Source organism: Filicampus tigris, chromosome 12 (genome assembly GCF_054856515.1).
Source record: "Filicampus tigris isolate MCC_2025a chromosome 12, RoL_Ftig_1.0, whole genome shotgun sequence".
Lineage (NCBI taxonomy): Eukaryota > Metazoa > Chordata > Actinopteri > Syngnathiformes > Syngnathidae > Filicampus > Filicampus tigris.
This window is the reverse complement of record NC_141228.1, coordinates 14,980,422-14,999,547: the sequence shown is the minus strand read 5'-3', so window position 1 is coordinate 14,999,547 and position 19,126 is coordinate 14,980,422. Positions and strand designations below refer to the sequence as shown.

Sequence of the window (19,126 nt, the reverse complement as noted above, 5' to 3'; positions counted from 1 at the left end):
ATGAAAGGTCTGCAGAGAGACAAACAGCACAGTATAGCGTCGTACAGTTCACTGGGAGAAGACTGCAGTGTTGAAAGAGATCAGATGCAAGCAACAAACCCACAGTGGGGGACTTTTAGGGGGGGGCAACACTTCAAACAGGTGAGAAAGGTGAGGGGAAAAGGTGGTATCCGAGGGATCTGACTGAGCCTCGCTTTTGGGGTCCCAGTGCATGAAGAGAAACGAGGCAACACCAGGCACAAGCGAGGAGTGCCACTTCCTGTTTGAGGGGCAGACTCAGGAAGAGGAAACCAAAGACAGAGAGCGTTGATTGGTTGGTTGAGATTTTTATATATATGGTTTCTTTCTTTTTTTTTTCTTTTTTTTTTTTTTTTTTTGAGAAGGGACAGGGGGCCTATTACAACCAGAAATGCACCATGCGTCTGTTTTTTCAAAAGACAAAGTAGAAGGACAGAAGAGGAGAGGAAGAGAAGAACAGTGTTAATTTTTCTTTCATTTAAATTTGGTAAAATGCTGACTTGATTGCAGTTAAGCTTTTCATTTGCTTTTAATGGACATGTTTCCAAATAAAATTGCTGAATATAAAATAAGGAAAAAAATCAGTTTGACATGAATAGCAATTTAAAAAGCGTAAAATTACGATGGAAAGCATTATTAAAGCTACTTTTCTTAACAGTGCCTCTATCAACGACAACAACAAAACAAAAAAACAACGGCTCTTTTGTCACGATTATGATCTATTTTCCTTGTCAACATTTCCTTTTGTTCTTTTAATTAACACTGGAAGAAAAGAGAAGACGCGAGAGAGGCTGGTGAGACGGTGAGATGCAGGGCGGGTCCAAAAAAAACAACAAACAGGGGGAGATCGCAGCCACACATAGCAAGAAGAAACCAATCACCGCAGACGGACAGACAGACACACACGCAGGAGTGCTGTACTTACAATCATCTGTGGAGGGAGAGCGGTGGGAGCAGGATGTAATAGTAATCACAACAACCAGAAAGAAGGGTCAGTCAAGCTGCAAAGAGCCCCACATCAATCACAAAAAAATACCCCCGCAAGTCCTGGAGGGAAAAAATTGACTCCTGTTTTAACGTCTGGATTAAGAACCAGCATATAAGTGTGGAAGACTTTAATATTGTAACCAATTTTTTTTTTTTAGTACTGTGATATGAGGCTCTTCAAATGATAACCAAACACAAATAGAGCACACATATATAAAATAAAACAAAACAACAGGCTGCTTTCCAAAATGTATCCTGATTTTTTTTTTTTTTTTTGAAAGAGGGCCACATCCTTTGGGACAACACTGGCAGACATAGTGGAGAGCAGACCTGAGCTGGTATGCAAATGATATGATGCACTCCTTTTGTGTGGAATATCATATGTGTGTGTGCGTGTGTGTGGGTTGACTGTTGTTCATATCGTATGTTTATTAGAGTCAAAGAGCCATCTTGAATTGCCGCACACTCAAGGTGCCTGTGTTCTTCCTTTCTACACACTCCGCCCCCATCTTTGTTTCTTGTCATGCCAACTTAACAACTGAACGTGTATGTGTGTGTTAATTTCCTGTAAAAGCAGATATTTTTTCACCTTTATTCATGTTGCTGTTCTGGAAAATGGCACCGACACAGTTTTGCGGGGGATTCGTTCCAGACCTACCCGCTATATGTGAATTTGTTTTACAGTGAAATAGGAAAATGCCCCCACATGCTTAAAATTACGTTTATACTTATTAGAACACACTTTTTAAAAACATAGTAATACACCAAAATAAAGCAGAAATTATCTAGAAAGTACCATATCGTTGCTGTCCTGTGAAATACACTTATGTCCAATTTTGGACATTTTTGTCATTTTCACATTAATGCGACACCATTAACACCATTCACGTAAAAATACGAAAATTGAAAAAAAATGTAGATAAGTGTTTTTCACATGACAGCGGCGGCATGTAGCCTACTGTCTGTGTGTTGCGACTCAATGAACCATGATATAGCGTAGGAATGCAGCACGGCCGTAGCTGTAACAGAGGTAGGTATTCCGCAAAAAAACTGGACAAGGGTGTGAATTTTACTGACACTCCCCTCGTTTTTTTATACATCACACCAGATGTGGGGTGACATTATTGAATCAGATGTGTGGGTTCTGTATTAAAAGACACAAGCAGATGAATGTCTGATCTACTGTTTAAAAGAGGTTTGTGACTGCAGTGAGTGTGTGTGAGTGTGGTTTAAATTTTCACGCTTACAAGGCAAAACAATCCCTCGGGATTTGTGAGGTTTATAGGTTTATAAAGCCGCTTTGATGTCCTCCTACATAGTAGCTTCTGGTGCATGCCTGTATGACTTATGCATTCCTGAATTGATGCACACTCACCGTTTGATCGGTGAGCGGCGGCAGAACAATCGTCTTCTCCATGGTGTTCATCACCAGCTTCCACAGCTCCTTCAGCACGCGCTTCAACACCGTCTTCTCACAGATCTTGGCAAACAGAGTCAGGCTGACGAGATGGGGTAGGAGGGACAGGAAATGAGGATGAAAAATTGACAGAAAACAGAGAATCTACGAGAATACTACTGTGGACAACAAGTTCTATTAATAGAGCCCAATTGCAACTTTCTTCCTTGACTCTTCTTAAAGTAAGTGTGTACTTTATGCATGCGCGACACCACACTGTCCTTAAGGGGCCAACACACACACAGCAGGAACATTCAGAATTTTTTTTCGACTGCTTTTGTTTCAGTATAGTCTTATTTTAGTTTGTTTCTACAAACCAACAGTGTCCCACTGTTCAATATATGGGACAAAAAATTCCCAGATTCTACAGAGACTTGATCACTGGAGTAAAAGTGCAGAGGTAACCATGGTAACAACATGGAATCCCTACACCTGACTTAAGAGCGACAGATAGATTCATGGGGTAGCGCTCAACTTGAAAGAGCGCACACTGCAGTTTGATGGAAACATACAGCTCAGTGACATAAGAGGTGTAGTCCGACTGAGATTTGAACTCACATCAGTCCAGACTGCTAACCATTACACAATGGAACCCCAAGAGTGAAGAACGGAGTGGCATATGATATACTGTAGGGTGGCACAAACTGCATTCATCTGACCCTGTTTCCAAATGAAAAAAAAAGCCCAGGTGATAGTTGTAATTGTAAAAGCAGTTTCATGCAAAAGTTTCAAACTCAGTGACATAACAGGTGGAGGACCCAGTGAGATTTGAACTCCTGTCACTGAATCAGAGTCCACAGTATTACTGCCTCATGGAACCCCTACATCTGCAACAGGAGAACCAGATAGTCCTCTACTCATTCTGCAGTTTGATGGAACATACAGCTCAGTGACATAAGAGGTGTGGTCCCACCGAGATTTGGACACAGATCACTCGATTCAGAGTCCAGGGTGCTAACCATTAAACCATGGGACCCATACATCTGCCACAGGAGAAGCATCTGGTTTCATAGGGTGTTATAAACCTCCTGGAAACCGCAGTTTGATGAAAAAGTTACCAACTTGGTGCCATAACAAGTCAGGTCCCACTGAGATTTGAACTCGGGTGACTGGATTCAGAGTCTAGTGTGCTAACCGTTACACCATGGGACCCACACATCTACCACAGGAGAAGCATACAGTTTTATAGGGGCTTTTCTCAGCAATTTTTACAGAGATTAAAAAATAGATTAATTAAATCAATTCATTACAGATCAGAATTAATTAATCTCTAGTTTTTTTAAAAATCTCTTGACAACTCTAATTTAGATACACCATTTAATTTCATTTCGTTCAATTTCATAAAGGCTGAGATTTGAATGTTTTTTAATTTTTTTTTATTAGAGCTCACTGAATGGAGTACAGTAGTAAGTACTGTATATTTAGTGGCCGGTGAGTGAGTGCAGAAGTTGTTTTCGATGCAGCAACAAATAGTTGATTGGCTCACTTGCTGTCCAAGAACTCCATGATGGGTTGCAGGACGTTGTCAGCGTCCTGGGCCACGCTGCTGGCATTGCCGACATTTGATGTTCCTTTTACCTGCGCCAAGATGTCGCCCATCTGCTTCACATTCTCTTCGATGTGAGGCTGGAAACTGTTTTAAAAAGTGTTCACAATGATATTAAACAAAAAGGCAATCAGAGTACGTCCAAGAAAATGAGTGTGTGCCTCAGTACCTGACGGAAAAGACTCTGCTGAGGTCATCCATGACATTGTTGAGTTTAACCTGCAAGTCCTTCAGGATATCGCTGGCCTCAACACAGAGCTGAACAGAAAAACACAGCCTTTTTGGATCACTTGCTGCAAAGTCCAAAGAATCAATAAAGTTAAGTCTGGGAGTATTAAGCACTATATTTGATTTTGACTCATTTGCATGTGTCAAGTTATTGTAATTATATAGCCTACAATTGTAAATTCTCATTTTATCTTGACCATTCAAGTCATTTGCCTTTATTGGGAAGGCGATATTGAGGAAAAAACGGACGAGGACTCACATCTTTTCCACCCATGGCCTCAAACATCTTCTCCAGTTGCACTCTCAACTGTTGGATGTTGTTGATAAGGATGCAGGGCTAAACCAGATACAATGAATTACTTCATAAATGACATATTTTTTTTTTTTTTTTCTTTTAGCATAAAAACTGCATGAACCACACAAGGTCCCAGTGTGTATTTCTCTTCTTACCACTTTCTCCATAGTGACATAGTTAGCAAACAACTTGGAGATGATATCAGCATATGATAGAAGTACATTGCTGATAGTCTGGAGAGGGACACAAGACAAAAAAAACATCCACATGTTTTATTTGTGTTTAGTGCTGATACATACTATCGTGGTGAACCTGTTGTACCTCAAGGCTCAGTCCTGTGGCCATTGAATACAGAAATGTATTTTGAGGATTACTTAAATATTGATGACTGACCTTTGCAAATCGTTTCATGTAGTGTCCAACGATCTGCGGATCCGGACATTCTAATTTCCTGATGATCTCAAAGCTCTGGTTGAGCTGGGAAAACACATCCACTACAGAACAAGAGAATAGGGCATGCTCTGATGTGACCTGGAACTGTAGGACAGAAAAGACAGATACAAAGAATATGAATGACTAGATTTGAGGAATCAAGTCAATATCTGTCACAAGTAAACCCACGACAAATTCATAAAAACTCACAAAGACATAAGAAATCTGCCTGTTTGGTTTGAAGCTGAGATTTTGGGGTCATTTTGGCTATTTTCAGGGGCCCCACCACAGACAGCGATTTGGTTCAATTGCTACCAGATTTGAGCTACATACACGAGACGGATGGGTCATAAAAAGTAAGTAAATAAATGAAAATGTAAATAAATTATGAAAGGTTTGTGCTTTCGTCATTATGTGTGGGCTGACCTCGGCGGGCAAGTTTGATAATCGCTACAAAACATAAAACTTTAAGAGATTCCTATGCCCCCTTACAGGCAGACATGTATAGATTTACACTAAATTTGTAATTCAGGTCATGAGTTGAAAAAGTTAGTAAAACCCAGTTCTATACTAGGAAACACTACCATCTGTATACCTAATATCACAACTGGTTGTTTGTTTCATGTCTATATTTACACATTGAACGGAGTGCTCAGGTATCCCTCCAGGGAGTCTCGGTAATGAGGTGTGGACAGTTTTGCCGCTGTGAAATCTTTGAAATGAGGACTTTAATCCAGGGTTCTCGTAATAAGAACCCCCTTTAAACAACTCTCACACAGTTATTTGAAGTGTGCGTTGCACATTGCTGTGTCTCTGTTATTAATGCCAAGGAGTCTTTGAAAAAGGAGATGGGAAAAGAACGGGAGGAGGCGTTGCAAGGGAGGAGGAAAGAGATAGCTTTGAGCAAGCACAAAAGAGGAGATTACAGTCATTCTGCATGAACAACAACAGCTCAGCAATTTTGTGGGACTTGGAAAAAGCATTTACCCCATCTTTCTTGTCTCTCTCCAAAGCGCCGTGCAGGAAGTCCCGAGAAACTTCCTCGTTTTCATCCAGCCACTGGATCACAAAAGGCTCAAACCACCTATAGGCAGTGATATATGTGAATATTCATGGCAGAAATCGTTGCTTTTTATTGCACCATACTGCAGGCTAGAACTCACGCAGGATACTCAGGCACTCTGCTTTTGAAGAAAGGCAGGTCTTTGCAGTACTCATTGTAAAGCCACTTGACCTTGAAGTGCAGGTTCATGTAATCGGCACTCTTGCACAAGCGGTTTTTCTCGTGTTCTGAGGGAAGAATAACAGCAAGCTCTGAATTAAGACTTCAGTTCCTCCCTGCTGTATGTCTGCTTGCAAGTAAGCCTGATATACTGTGCATAATGGTGGCTTAAATGGACAATATTTACAATATTGAATTATATGAGTAATAATATAAATAATGTCATTGTGTTTTGTTTTGTTGGCGTTTTCACCAGATGTCAGTCTCGCCCACCAAACTCGTTTTGATAATACAACGGTTTTGCTGCCACGCTTTTAGGGGAAAAATCTGCCTGATAGCAACACTTTTCTACCTTGCCAATAAACAACACCTACACATGATCCCAAGGCCAGACAATAAGCCAAACCTATCTTAAGTTATCTTAAAGACAAACAGAAAAGTCAGCTTTAATCCACAATGAATTGTTCTGTCGTAATTAAAATTAATTGAATACCCACTCTTTGACATAGTCATAATACTGTACAGACTTGGGAATTTTGAGGTTCCCGGCTAGTAACTTCTTTGTGGGTTAAAAAAAAAAAATCCATAAACTGGCATATCTAAATCTCACTGTTTAATGCCAAAAATATCATAGAAATCACATTAGCATGTAAATTGAGGTTTTAAACAAGATGATGTGTTTTATTCTGGTGGAGTTCAATCCTAAACTAATTGTCTTGAAATTGCAAATCCTGCATAAATCATGGTGAAAAAAACCATGCATAATATTCATGGTCATTAGTGCTTTAATATTGTCAACTGTAGCAGCAGCATTACTCCAAGGAGCAGAAGCTCTCTGTGTTGACTCACCCTCCATTGCATATTTCATGTCCTGAGCAAAGAGATTCCACATCACTTCAGCACTGATTTTACCCACATTGAGCTCCTGTGGGAATCTGGATGGAAAACGAAAGAAGACAGTGAGAGGAAAGAAAAACAACAGATGGCGATACAGAATTTGGTAAAGACAGACTGGTTCAGGCAGGGCGTGTAGGAATTCTTGTCTTCCTCGATGATGGAGACAATAAGGGTGATGAGTTTGGACCAGAAGTCCAGGTTCTTGATGCTGGGCCCCTGTTCCTCTGGAGGCACCGCACCCTGCTTAGCCTGGATAAAAAGTAAATAAATAAATACATACATAAATAAATAAAACTAGAGCTGATTCATCAATCCAAAAAGCAAAAATGTGCTATCCGGTATTCCTGCCTTACATACTGAAGAACCCAAAGACTTAAATATAATGGTACAATAATTTTAGACAATATTCCCCTCCAGCATTATGACTGACACTGGAGTGAAAATAAAACATAATATTATGGAGAACTGCAGGCAGCTGCATGTGATCTGATTGGGTCTATGCATACAGTTTTTTTTAATCATATTTGTGGGATGGCAACTGTTTGAGGAAATACGCTAATGATGTAAAATTTGGACAAGAAATTTAATTACACATTTAATTAAACTATTCTTCATTGTCTTTTTATAGATTTTTTGAGGGGAGCCAACCCCCATTTTACAGTTGTTTTATGCTTATTGGAGGTCTGCCCATTTATTTCCAAGTTGAATAGCCTGACATAAGCTACTGTAAAGATGTAATGGTCTTGGCTTGAAGGCCCAAAAGAACATCAATTCAACCAGGACTTCATTTTTAGTCCTTCACTGAGATGCTCACCGGGTCTGTCTGGTACTCGCGGCTGTAAAGCTCATGGCAGTTGTTAAAGATGTACTCATAAGTGGAGTTGAGACAGGCTTTAACGCAGTCTTTAACCACTTGGCTCGCTCTGGGCGGAGACTGCAGCTCTTGGACCTGAATAACAACACAAGTAAGCGAGAGGCCTGTTTTAGTCCACAAAAAGAGGAGGACAAAGTCTACGAAGGAAGCGCGAGGAAGGGACGGTACCTTCATCCTGAAGAAGGTGATACTGGTGAGAAGGTCCACCGTGGACTTGAGGTCCTGCAACCTCTCGGGACTGCTGGCTGGGAAGTTGTTCTGCAGGCACACAAGAAGTGTACTTCCAATTATAGTGACAAGTGCAATTGGTGGCTTGGTAAGTGAAGTTTTATCAGCCACAAGTGAAAATATTCCAAATGATACATTTTTCATGAGAGAATGCAATACAGTGGTGCCTTGAGATACGAGTGACCCGACTTGAAGAGTTTTTCATGATGTGAGTCATCGTTTAGCCGATCTCAAGTCACTTCACAACAACTAGCAATTTGGTAGATAGTGATGAGCTCTTAGAAAAAGATTACACATTTGTCCGCTTAGCTTAATGCTAACAAACAATGCAAAATGCCATAGAGTAGCTAACAAATAGTAACAGTGTCACAGCGTTATAGCCCTTTAAGCAATGGATATTTGAACACAAATAGTGGAGCAACACATATAGACAGATAATGGGCAACAACACAAAGAGTAACAATACCCACAGACATATTTTCTTTATCTTCTGCAAAAAAACAACGAATATTACTGCAGCTTACTAAGGAGCGCATCAATGTACAACATGCTATTTTTTCTTATTAAAAAAAACACACACGTTACAACTGTTTTAGTTGATTTTCAGGGGAGGCTGGAATAGATTTATGGCATTTTCATTCACTCATTTCAAAGATTTTGGAATGGCGCAGTCACAGAACAAAATACAGTCATATCTCAAGGCTACACTGTATTGTAATAAAATAATGAGTGATCATGAATAAAGACCCCCAGTTATGGATGTATTTACTGTCTTTATGGAAGCTCAGGTGCGCTTCGTGGGGGCTTGGCTCTCATTGGCTTCCACACAACTTGAACTGTGCCTTATCATGAAATTACCACTGGCAAAATATCCCAAATATTCACTCATCATATCATCAGTTATATTCCTGCCCCTAGTATGGATTTAAGTCTTGGACCGTTTGTGAAAGGCCCCTTTTCTGTTCGACAACCAATGATATTGAATTAGAGACAAATACAAACACCCCCCCACTGGGAACAGGGAATAGATCCATTCATCAAAGCTAACAGTGGATGAGAAAGCTACTGTATCTTACTCGATACATGGACAGGTCGATCCTCAGGGAGTTGTGAAGCTGATCAAGCAGCTTGACAAATCGTTCTTTCTGTGGATATAATAGAGTGAAACATAAATGATTATCAATGAATTTGAAGTAAAAACATGCACAGAGGTGTGTGACAATGAATGATAGAATGTTTAAATGGTGTGATAAGATATACATATTCAAGATAGACATTTTTGCATTGACAAAGTATTTACAGCATCACTGTCAACATACTTATTATGCTTGATTTGATTTATAAACATGTCCTAATTATAAAGTGTTGCTACAGAATCACATTTTGGATCAAATTCCTATGTACAATATTTCCTGAGCTTAGTTCTTGCTAGTGTGCCTAAAGTGGTGTCCGGTGTGTCTAACAAAATAGTGGATGTTCAGTGAATGAAACATCGGTTGCAATTGTGTAGCATGACTCACCCCAAAGTTGGACGCAGCAAAGCGGTCTGAGGCAGAGACGTTGTTAGTAGCCTGGGTGGTGTGAGCGTAGTAGGCATTGATGTTGGCCAGCAGGGTGCTCATCACTGCGGGCACGCCCGGGCACATGTACTTAGATGACAGGCAGGCAAAGTGACTGTAAAAAAGGGCAAATATATGTGCATTTTGGAACCACTTTCATCCATATTCACTATAATTTTTAGGCATGGTTGTAGAATTGAACATACGTCATGGCTTGGTAGATGGACTCCACTCCGTAACGCATTGCAAACTCATCCACGATCTCCTGAGGCGTCTCCTCGTAGTACACTTTCCACGCATCATCTCCTTTGGCATCGGGGATCTTCACCACACCTGTGTTCTGGATGTCTGTCACAAAGTGGAAGAGGTTCTGCAGAAAGGAAAATAAAATAGATTGAGAGAAATGCCAAGGAAAAGGTCACACTTTCCTCTAAATTAAGCCATTCCAACCAGGGTGTGGATTGCTACAAGTTTCCTGACTGAAAATCTTTTAGCTGTATATATTTGTATTTCTATTTTGCAAGATGGCAGTTATTCTTAATATCTGGTAAGAGCAGGTTTGCCATTAATCCTGACACGGACATTTACACATATATGTGCCCGTGCGTGACCGGGTACTGTATGTGGTACCATAGTTTTTTGTCTACATACTGAACTTAAGTACACATCAAAACACTCACACTAGCCGAATGTACAGGATGTTAGGTATCAAGTTAGCTCAAGCATAAATGTGAGTAAACCCAAAGTCAATCTTTTCTAAACTTGAGTGGAGTTAAACATTATATTTTATAAAAATAATATTTAACCTATGGATTCTGTTGGGGAAAAGGTGTACATTTGGATTTTTACTAAGAGATATTCGCTTTCTTTGAGAATCCCTGCTCTAAATGGTAATCAATGCTTCTTGTTGTTGTTTGTAAGATTCATTGTGTAACAGTGCTTTTAGTTTGCCAGGCAACATAAATAAGCAAACTCCATTAGGAGGCAAAACACAAGGCAGGGTCTTGACTATAAGGCCGTAAAGTGTTATGCTGTGTTAAAACATTCCAAACTCACATTGCGGTTTATGGCCATTTTGGCGCTGCAACAGCGACAGTCAATTCTTGTTTAAGATGCAGCTAATACGCTCCGCTGAGTAATGGGCCTTGTAATAAATCCATTCCCGGCTGCAAATGGTCTACAATCAATCACCGGAGTTTTCCACAGCGAGAAAGAATGGAAATGTCTTTGAGGTCTATCCTGTCAGACTTGCTCTTTATCTAAAGTAGTAAGTAAAGGAATCTCTCAAGTTGAGTGCATTTAACAGAGGATCCATCACGGAGCTGATCATTATTGAAGAACTAGTAACAGACTCTGAAAAAAGAGTGGTGGTGGCATCATTTTATCTATCCATTTTCTATATGTCTTTTCCTGTTACCCCTGCTGACCTGGCAGGCAGACTGTGTGAGCCACTACGCTACTGGTGATGGCCTTTAAGTAAAAATAATGTTATATATAAGTCAAACAAATAATCATCTTCATATTTTAGGAGAACCATTAGCATGTAATGAATTTTCAGAGCAGCCCTTTCAGTGAGCATTATGGTTGCACCACAATGCGAATGTAACATATACCACAACACGAGCTCTGAAATAGCAGAACACATACACATTGAATGGGTTCATTGCGCTGTGCATTGCTAAGTGCAGTGTGAAAAGTCCTTATAAGAGGTGCGTTCAATGTCTTGGTTCCAAGGTATTGAACTATTTCTGCAAAGCACACACAAACAATGTTAGAGATAATCCATAAAGTTGGAACATGGGAGCCATTACAGCTTTTTTTTTTTTTTTAGCTGCCTAAGCATTTCACACAGAACCCAGCAAAGCAGGATATTGCCTCAAACTGTGCACACTTACACAGTGGCACAGCATGCTGCGATCAGTCAGTAAATTTCCGTTTGCATAACATAAAAAAAAACTGAACTGTGAGTATGACCTAACACAAAAAGAATACAAATATTTTAAATATGGAAGCCCATGTCCCATTTAAATCTAAATGAGGTGCCATAGAAGTAGACAAAAACTTACTTCATGCAAACAGGTGTATTGAACATGATAGGGAGCGACTGTCTCTTCGCCCTTAATCTCCACATTGATGTGCATGCGGATCGCCCCTGACACGGCTGATTTATCTGTGCGCTTGTCTGAGGAGAGCACAGAGACCAACAGAAATGCATTAAAAATAAGTCAGCCAAGACTCCCGGAGGACATCACAAAGCTGTAAAACTCACCCAAGTTGTACCAGACGTCCATTTCTCCACTCAGAGTGCGGACCTCGATGATGGTTTGCCCGAGGAAGTCATCGGACTCACGCTTGAACTTCTGCTTCACGCGGGACTTGATGTCGTCATCCTCATCCCAAACTCGCACCTTGATGCGATCCGAGGAGTTATGGCATTCACTACGGACGAAATCAAAAGGAAACAGGAAGAGGAACACTGATGTAAAATGTGCTACATGCTATTGAAGTTTGCAGTCGGAATCGCTGACGTAAGCCCGTTTAAAATCAGAGGCGGAGCGGCCTATAGGCGGGTACGATTTTATTACCCCCCCAAAAAAAGGCGAATGACGTACGGGCGCTCAATTTTTAGTAAAATGCCTAGCTCTGGCTAATGGCATCCCTCCTGTGAAGTAGGAGACTCGACAGGATTGAGGGAAAGATGCGAGTTTCCTCAACCTCAAAAACGTTATTGGGTCAAGGCAAGTTGGAAAGCTGTTTGCTTTGGACAGGTCTTCAACAATCTTTCCTCCAAGTACGAGCGAGTCACTTCGCTCAGCTAGGAAAGGAAGCTTCCTAAACAACAACCAGAATCCAAAGATGCCCTGTATGTTGGAGGGTGGTCACTCACAAATTGAAGGTCTCCTCCCAGACAGGATTTAGGTTGCCGTAGATGGTTTTGGTCCTCTTTTTGGTCTTTCCCACCTGGACGGTGACATAGGGATCACTGGAGCCGGTTTTATCTTTAGCTTGTAAACCTTGTGCACATAACACTAGGAAAAGGGAATAAAGAGCACACAAGTCAAGTCGGTGTGTTGCGTGAGTGTAATGACCAACCTCGAGTCCAACTCACCCGTGATGCTGATCTTGGCCGACCATTTGGAGGTGCCGTCAAGCACGCTCTGTTTGATCTGCTTCATCTGGGTGCCGTGCGTGGCCTTGGGGACGGAGAAGACCTCTTGAATGAGTTCGAAGATCTCCGGTTTGTTCCTCTCGCGGATCTTCATGCGGTCTTTGAGGACCATGATGATGTTCTGGGTGCGGTCCTCTGCGCCGTGTTTGGAGCTCTTCTCCGCCGCTCCTGGACGACGGTGAAAAGAACGAAACATTTAGAGGGAGGTGGATGTAAACCTATGTAATCTAATGAAATCCAATGCAAAAAAGATAGCTGGGGTCAAAAAATTTGCTTTTACAAAGATAACTAAACTATCTTGACGGGTTGAAAAATATTGAGGGGTGACACAAAACTATGACACTTCAGTCCTGAAGGTGCTGGTAGGCATGCACATAATTTACAAGTGCGTGCCCACTACAACACACTCAAGTTTTTTTTCCAGTGAAAGTCCATCTGCTGGATCTGCAACATCGTTGCACTTGGGCCTAATACAAGTGGAATTGTAACTGCAAAAAAAAAAAAAAGTACGACAAATGCCTTGACCTACACTTTTACCCGCATTTGCACCATTTTGGAGAAGCAGCATGTGGCTCATCGCTCAAGAGTAACATTGAGCATAAACAGGGAGCGAGGGAATGAAAGCATATTTCATGAATGGCATGTTTATAAAAAAAACACTGAGTAGGAGCAGTGGATGACAACAAAAGATGAATAGCTTTTAATATCCTCCCAAGGAAGAAAAACAACAAAAAATAAAAAGTCAAAGTGATGGAATGGCTTAGAACAGACACTCTAGCTGCTAGAGTGTAGCAGCATAACCCATATGGGACTTTGCTGGTTGTTGTGAATATTTAACAATGGTCCCTGCGAGGACATCATCTCTTACTTTGCAGACAGTCAGCGTTGAGCAGATCCTGGCACTTCTCGTGACATTTGACGCCACACTCGGTGCAGCGCATGCCCTGGCGAGCGATACCCCAAAGCAGCCCCTCGCACTCGTAGCAGTAAGTGGGCGTGGTGGCGGTCCACACCTCGAAATTGTGCGGGGTGGTGCAGGAGATGGGATAGATAAGAGCCTGCAGGGTCTTCTTGTACACATGACTCTTCTACAATGGGATAGGGGACACATGGCAGAGTTAAGAGTACCCTTTTTAGTAGGTTACACTACTAGATGGGAATGACGCAGAATTGAATGTCACCAAGAAGTTAGCAATAACAAGAGTGAAATGTACACCGGCTGTGTTTTGCATCTAAATATAAAATGATGTATATTGCGTGTTCCATATTTCCTGTGGGCAAAACTGCGTCGAAGTACAAACAAGCGGTGGCTCTGTATTTCCATTGAAATGATATACTGACCAGCTCTTCATTATGCAAGGTGCTGGACGTCAGGGCTGAGGTGATGCCAGCCTTCCTGGAGTTCTGGACCAATGACTGATTGGCAGGAGAGGAAGTAGACAAGTAAGCAAACTGTGATTATTATCCAAGTACTGTATTTCATTTTTGATAACGGTAGTTTTGTTACTCACCATAGCCTGTGGGATCGATGTGATGGCGGGGATAAAAGGAGACAATAAGGACACATTTAAAGGAGGAATACATTAATAAATTCCATGAACAAGATGAAATGTCATTGACACAACAGGATTGACTGAATGGTTGCTTATTAACTTACGTGGCTTATACCTATAATATGTAACGTTCCTTTTGTTTTTCTGGCTGTGGTGGCTATGTTTGTGATGTTTTATATTATATAGTGTGTTGGTTATCTGCGCATCCAACAATACAGCAGCTCTACTTGGTTTTTGGCTTGGCCTTGATAGTGGTTCTGTGTAGTTGCCTTGCAAGAAAATGGTGGATGTTCGCCCAGGTAGCTGCAAAGTCACACCCACACTTGATGGGTGGGCAGGCACTCCAAGCCCCAAAAATGTATATACAAGCGATTAACTCATTCACTGCCATTGACAAATTTACTTGTTTTTTCATAGTCCAGTCATTTAATCCCAGGAATTTATTTATAGTTTTTCAAATTTTTTCAAACGTTAGGGTAAACGAGGGTCTGAAAATGTCTGGCAGTGAATGAGTTAGTCACTTTACATGTCCACTTTTTCGTGATTCCTCAACCAAAGAGGGACTGGAAGGGAAATAAAACTAAGACGTATGGCCACGATATAGATGGAATACGATAAAGAAAAGCACGGCCTGTCTGCTGAAGATGAGTAATGCAAGGACAGCGGAGAATTTAAAGTGATTAAACCCACCAGATCTCTGACCAGAGGCATCGCTTTCCTCTTCCTGAGGTCTGGCATGCTGTCGATGCTGTAAAGAGCACCACCCATTCTGGACAGAAAGCACGCACATAAATCACAGATGAGAACTTACTCAGCTACAGATGTTATGCGTCACGGTCGCCAGTCCTTACCCCGCTGATAACAGCAGAGAGGCGATGCCGACACTCTCGCCTCGGGCCTGTGGTGAACACAAAAGGATGAACGTGGGAAAAACAGGTAGTATAGGACCGTCCGGGTGCCATTAAAGCAATTGTGAACAGCAGCAAGAATAGTCAGCAGCATTCTACTGTATATATCACATAAAAATGTAGCAATGAATATTCTATTCTTTCTGATTTTTACACTAACTTCTGTACAGTATGCATAGCATAATATTTTCTATTGTGGCAGTCCACTGCTGATATTATTGCAGGTGCTTATTTCATTCTCAACTGCTTATATAGAGATTATTTATGATGATGTATATTTTTGCTACAACGCTGCTCCTCGCCATCTTTCATTGTATTGCTGTCTCTCTCTGTCTAGCAAAACATCCATGAGGTGTACAAGACAAATTAAAAATAAATGATGTGGATTAACACACAACACCCACCTGAGAGTCTGCTCCAGCCAGAGGGAGGAATCAGAATGGACTACATGCAAATCGCTATGAGTGTGGCAAACCACTGAAAAGAAAACAATGAAATGGCAAAACAAGGCTCGGGGTAAACAGCAACGACTGAATAAAACACAAGACAATAAAATCGAAAGTTTAAAAAAAAAAAAAAAATAGGAGAAATACTGGAATGTTCCACAAAAGCTGGTAAAAAAAAACATGCAGGAACAGATGCAATAACTTACAAACCAACTTATGATTGCAACAATTCACATTTACTAGTGCAAACACAAAACATGCAGTCAATGTGTACCTCTTGTAACTGCAGTCGTACCCTGCTGAACAATCGGAGCCAGTTGGCTTTGGCTCTGGCAGTACCGGGTTCCATGAGTTCCCTCTTTGGGAAGCTGGGGAAGAAGATGCAAGACAAAGGTGTTATCCTTATGTGTAAATTCAGCAACACCAATAAAACACCTTCCAAACCTGGGGACAGGGGGCTCCTCTGTTTTCTCCTCAGGGGGCGGGGGGACGCTCTCCTCAGCCGGAAGTTGTTCCGGTGACGGGAGCTCCTCGAGAGGCACCTCGGACTTTGGCTCGGGTTCCTGGAACTTGGCATCAGATCCTGGAATCTGTGACGGAGTGGTCGTGATGGATGTACTATTGATGGTAGTGGCAGTGGCAGTGGTGGTAAATAATTCTTGCTGGGCGGGTGCTAAGGGAAGGTCGGCAGAGTCAGACGTGAAAGGGGGCAAAGTGTCATCCTGTTTGAGAGGAGGGAGGACCGGGGCGGTGCTTAAGGGTTGCGGCTGATCGGGAGGCTGCTGCTGATGTAAAGATGTTTGCTTTTCCAGTGGAGGCCTGCAGGAGGACATGCTATCCGATGGGGGAGCGAGGGTGGCGGCGGTACTCGTGGGGGTGTAAGGCTGCTCCTGCTCCTCGCTCAGAGCGCCATCCATCGGGTAGGTATCTTCGTCTTCCTCATACGGCATCTCCTCCTCATCTTCATAGTTGTACCCTCCTTCCTCCTCGTACATCTCGCCCTCCTCGTCACCATAGAGCGCTCTGTCTTCGCCGCCGTCTTTGACGTAGCTCCCCTCGTCACTGTAGACGCCCTGCTGGTCATCCCCATCCCAGACGGGGAAGTCCTCCTTGCCGTAACTGATAGACGAGTGGCAGGAGTGGTACGAGTCGTTTTCGTCGTAGAACTCGGAGCCCCGCAAGCTCTCGCCGTCCTCGGGAATGAACTCCTCGCTGAGCTGGGAACTGCCTCGGCTCAGCTCGCCCGACGAGGCATAGCGACTGTCTGTTGGACTGAGGGAGAAGAGGGGGAAAACGCACATAAAGCTGTGATATCAACACATCTATTCAAGAGCAGTTGGGGCATCCAGGATTTGCAGTGCTTGACGTGTGTGGGACATTTAGAGGGGAAATCAACCCAAACACATTTTTTCCAAGAATATGTTCCCTGCAGGCCCACTAGTTGAAACACGGCATTCTGATTAATTTTGTGTTAAAATCCAACACCTTTTAAGACATTTCTGGGAGCGGCCATTTTGTCACTTCTGTTGACTGAAAATGACATCGCAACTGCTCAGGACTTCAGCTTCAGAAAACAGGTCAGCCATTTTTCAGCCGTGATTGGTCGTTACCTGAGCAGCTTCAGTTTCATTTTCAGTCGACAGAAGTGACAAAATGGGCGCCCCCAGAGATTGCTAAAAACGGGTGGATTAACTCTTATTCCACCAATGCACTATTAATCAGAATGCCTTGTTTCAACTAGTGGGCTTGCATAGAACATATTCTTGAAAAAAATTATGTTTCGGTTGACTAGAGGTTGAGACTAGAGAGGGAGACGGCTAGCTACTACAGTAGTGGGAGAGGAGTGACTTTCAACCAACCGGCAAGCTTGAGAGTGGAGGTTGGAGGGCGGGAGGTGTTAGACTCGAGATGCATCTACGGCCTTGTTCATATTGCAGGCAAATCCAATTTCTTAGCCCAAATCTGATCCTACTGCTGTACTAATGTCATTTGGAAGTGATCAAAATGGAGTTGTTGCATCTGCACTTAGTGCTATGGACAGAACTATCTGTATAGGTTGCAGTGCTATGTAGTCTACTAATTCAGTGTCGCTCAGCCTTTGGCTAGAAAACATCATTCCGTATTTTCGTGCCCAGTGCAAGTCTAGCGCAATGTGCAGTCTAACTTCTTTTTCTTTTTCTTCTTTTTGTATTTTGTAGACGGGCGCAGTTAGAAATTGTGTTTTTGTCATTGTGGAAGTGAACATAGCTGACTTGATTGCCGGCCGAGCAAACCAACTCTCGCATTCTCTTGAAATTCAGTGCAGGAGAAGCTACATGGCGGAAGCATAACGGACTCGCTGGGGTTTGTGCAGGAGATCGGCACGGGCAAAGTATGTTTATATAAAACGGCAAGAGCTCCTCTTGCGGATGACGTAAATCTGTCCACTGCGAAGTGGCCACCTGGAGACTGACTTCCACCCCTGATCATGTGTCTGTTTGTGACCCGGTCCGAAGTCTAGCCTACTTTCTGTCACCAAATTTTCTTCTGGGGGCGTAATAGCAAACACCCTCAGGCCGCACAACGAGGCGCAGCGCGGCCTGCAAAATTCCCAAACACAGTAAACTAGACTTGCCCCAGCACGAAAATGACAATGTTTTTATACCATTTTCTCCTCTTTCTGAAAATAGGGCCAATCATGTCTCGTTATATCCTTTTGGCAGTACGCAAAACTTGTTAACGGCATCAAGTGAACATAGATCAGTGCAGAATAAACAAAAATAGAGGTGGGCAAAACCAGCGTGCAGCTGAGTAGAAGCAGTGGAAAACAGAGATAAAAAAGCTCGATGGGCAAGTAGCCTACTTTGCTGTCAAGTCATGATGCTGATTCCCACCCACCCACAGTAATAACGATCAGAAAAACTGATTCGAAATCCATTTTTTCTCAGTCTTGGTGACATTGGTCATGCACAGTTGGTGTGTTGTGCTGCAAGTGGCAAAAAAGTGCTCTGATTTATCTAGACTGTCTGAACATCTAGTTTGAATGACATTTCAGAAATGTGAACGGACTGGACAAAGGGGGGCAGTGCCCAGTCACCCACCTGATGAAACATATTTTGGGGTTTTAATTTTATACCTAATAAAAAGTGGTGATTCAATTGAAAATTGTGCTGTTTTAGAAGAAGTTTCTCACTCGTGAAAAGAAAACGAAAGAGAGCAATTTTGTTGGTCTATGCTGCTGAGTTTGTTCCATCATCTTTTTTTCTATGCAGGTTCTTAAAATAAAACGCACAATTTATGTGCAATTTAACACACACACACAATGCTGG

The 19,126-nt window shown here is 42.1% G+C and overlaps 1 protein-coding gene across 1 annotated transcript in view; it reads right to left on the bottom strand.

The window, feature by feature from the left end:
- Positions 1-19,126, bottom strand: part of unc13a (unc-13 homolog A (C. elegans)) — a 49,851-nt gene that overhangs the window by 14,567 nt on the left and 16,158 nt on the right. Inside the window, exons 11-36 of the mRNA XM_086046353.1 lie at positions 16,263-17,090; positions 16,093-16,186; positions 15,316-15,362; positions 15,155-15,233; positions 14,423-14,428; positions 14,253-14,327; positions 13,780-13,999; positions 12,852-13,079; positions 12,630-12,771; positions 12,012-12,181; positions 11,809-11,924; positions 9,949-10,112; positions 9,704-9,857; positions 9,260-9,328; positions 8,124-8,213; positions 7,896-8,030; positions 7,197-7,330; positions 7,034-7,119; positions 6,126-6,252; positions 5,950-6,046; positions 4,924-5,067; positions 4,686-4,763; positions 4,495-4,572; positions 4,177-4,265; positions 3,948-4,094; positions 2,375-2,504 (exon numbers count right to left, since the gene is read on the bottom strand). Coding sequence (XP_085902479.1) covers positions 2,375-2,504; positions 3,948-4,094; positions 4,177-4,265; positions 4,495-4,572; positions 4,686-4,763; positions 4,924-5,067; positions 5,950-6,046; positions 6,126-6,252; positions 7,034-7,119; positions 7,197-7,330; positions 7,896-8,030; positions 8,124-8,213; positions 9,260-9,328; positions 9,704-9,857; positions 9,949-10,112; positions 11,809-11,924; positions 12,012-12,181; positions 12,630-12,771; positions 12,852-13,079; positions 13,780-13,999; positions 14,253-14,327; positions 14,423-14,428; positions 15,155-15,233; positions 15,316-15,362; positions 16,093-16,186; positions 16,263-17,090 — 3,727 coding nt within the window. The remainder of the gene's footprint in view (positions 1-2,374; positions 2,505-3,947; positions 4,095-4,176; positions 4,266-4,494; positions 4,573-4,685; positions 4,764-4,923; positions 5,068-5,949; positions 6,047-6,125; positions 6,253-7,033; positions 7,120-7,196; positions 7,331-7,895; positions 8,031-8,123; positions 8,214-9,259; positions 9,329-9,703; positions 9,858-9,948; positions 10,113-11,808; positions 11,925-12,011; positions 12,182-12,629; positions 12,772-12,851; positions 13,080-13,779; positions 14,000-14,252; positions 14,328-14,422; positions 14,429-15,154; positions 15,234-15,315; positions 15,363-16,092; positions 16,187-16,262; positions 17,091-19,126) is intronic.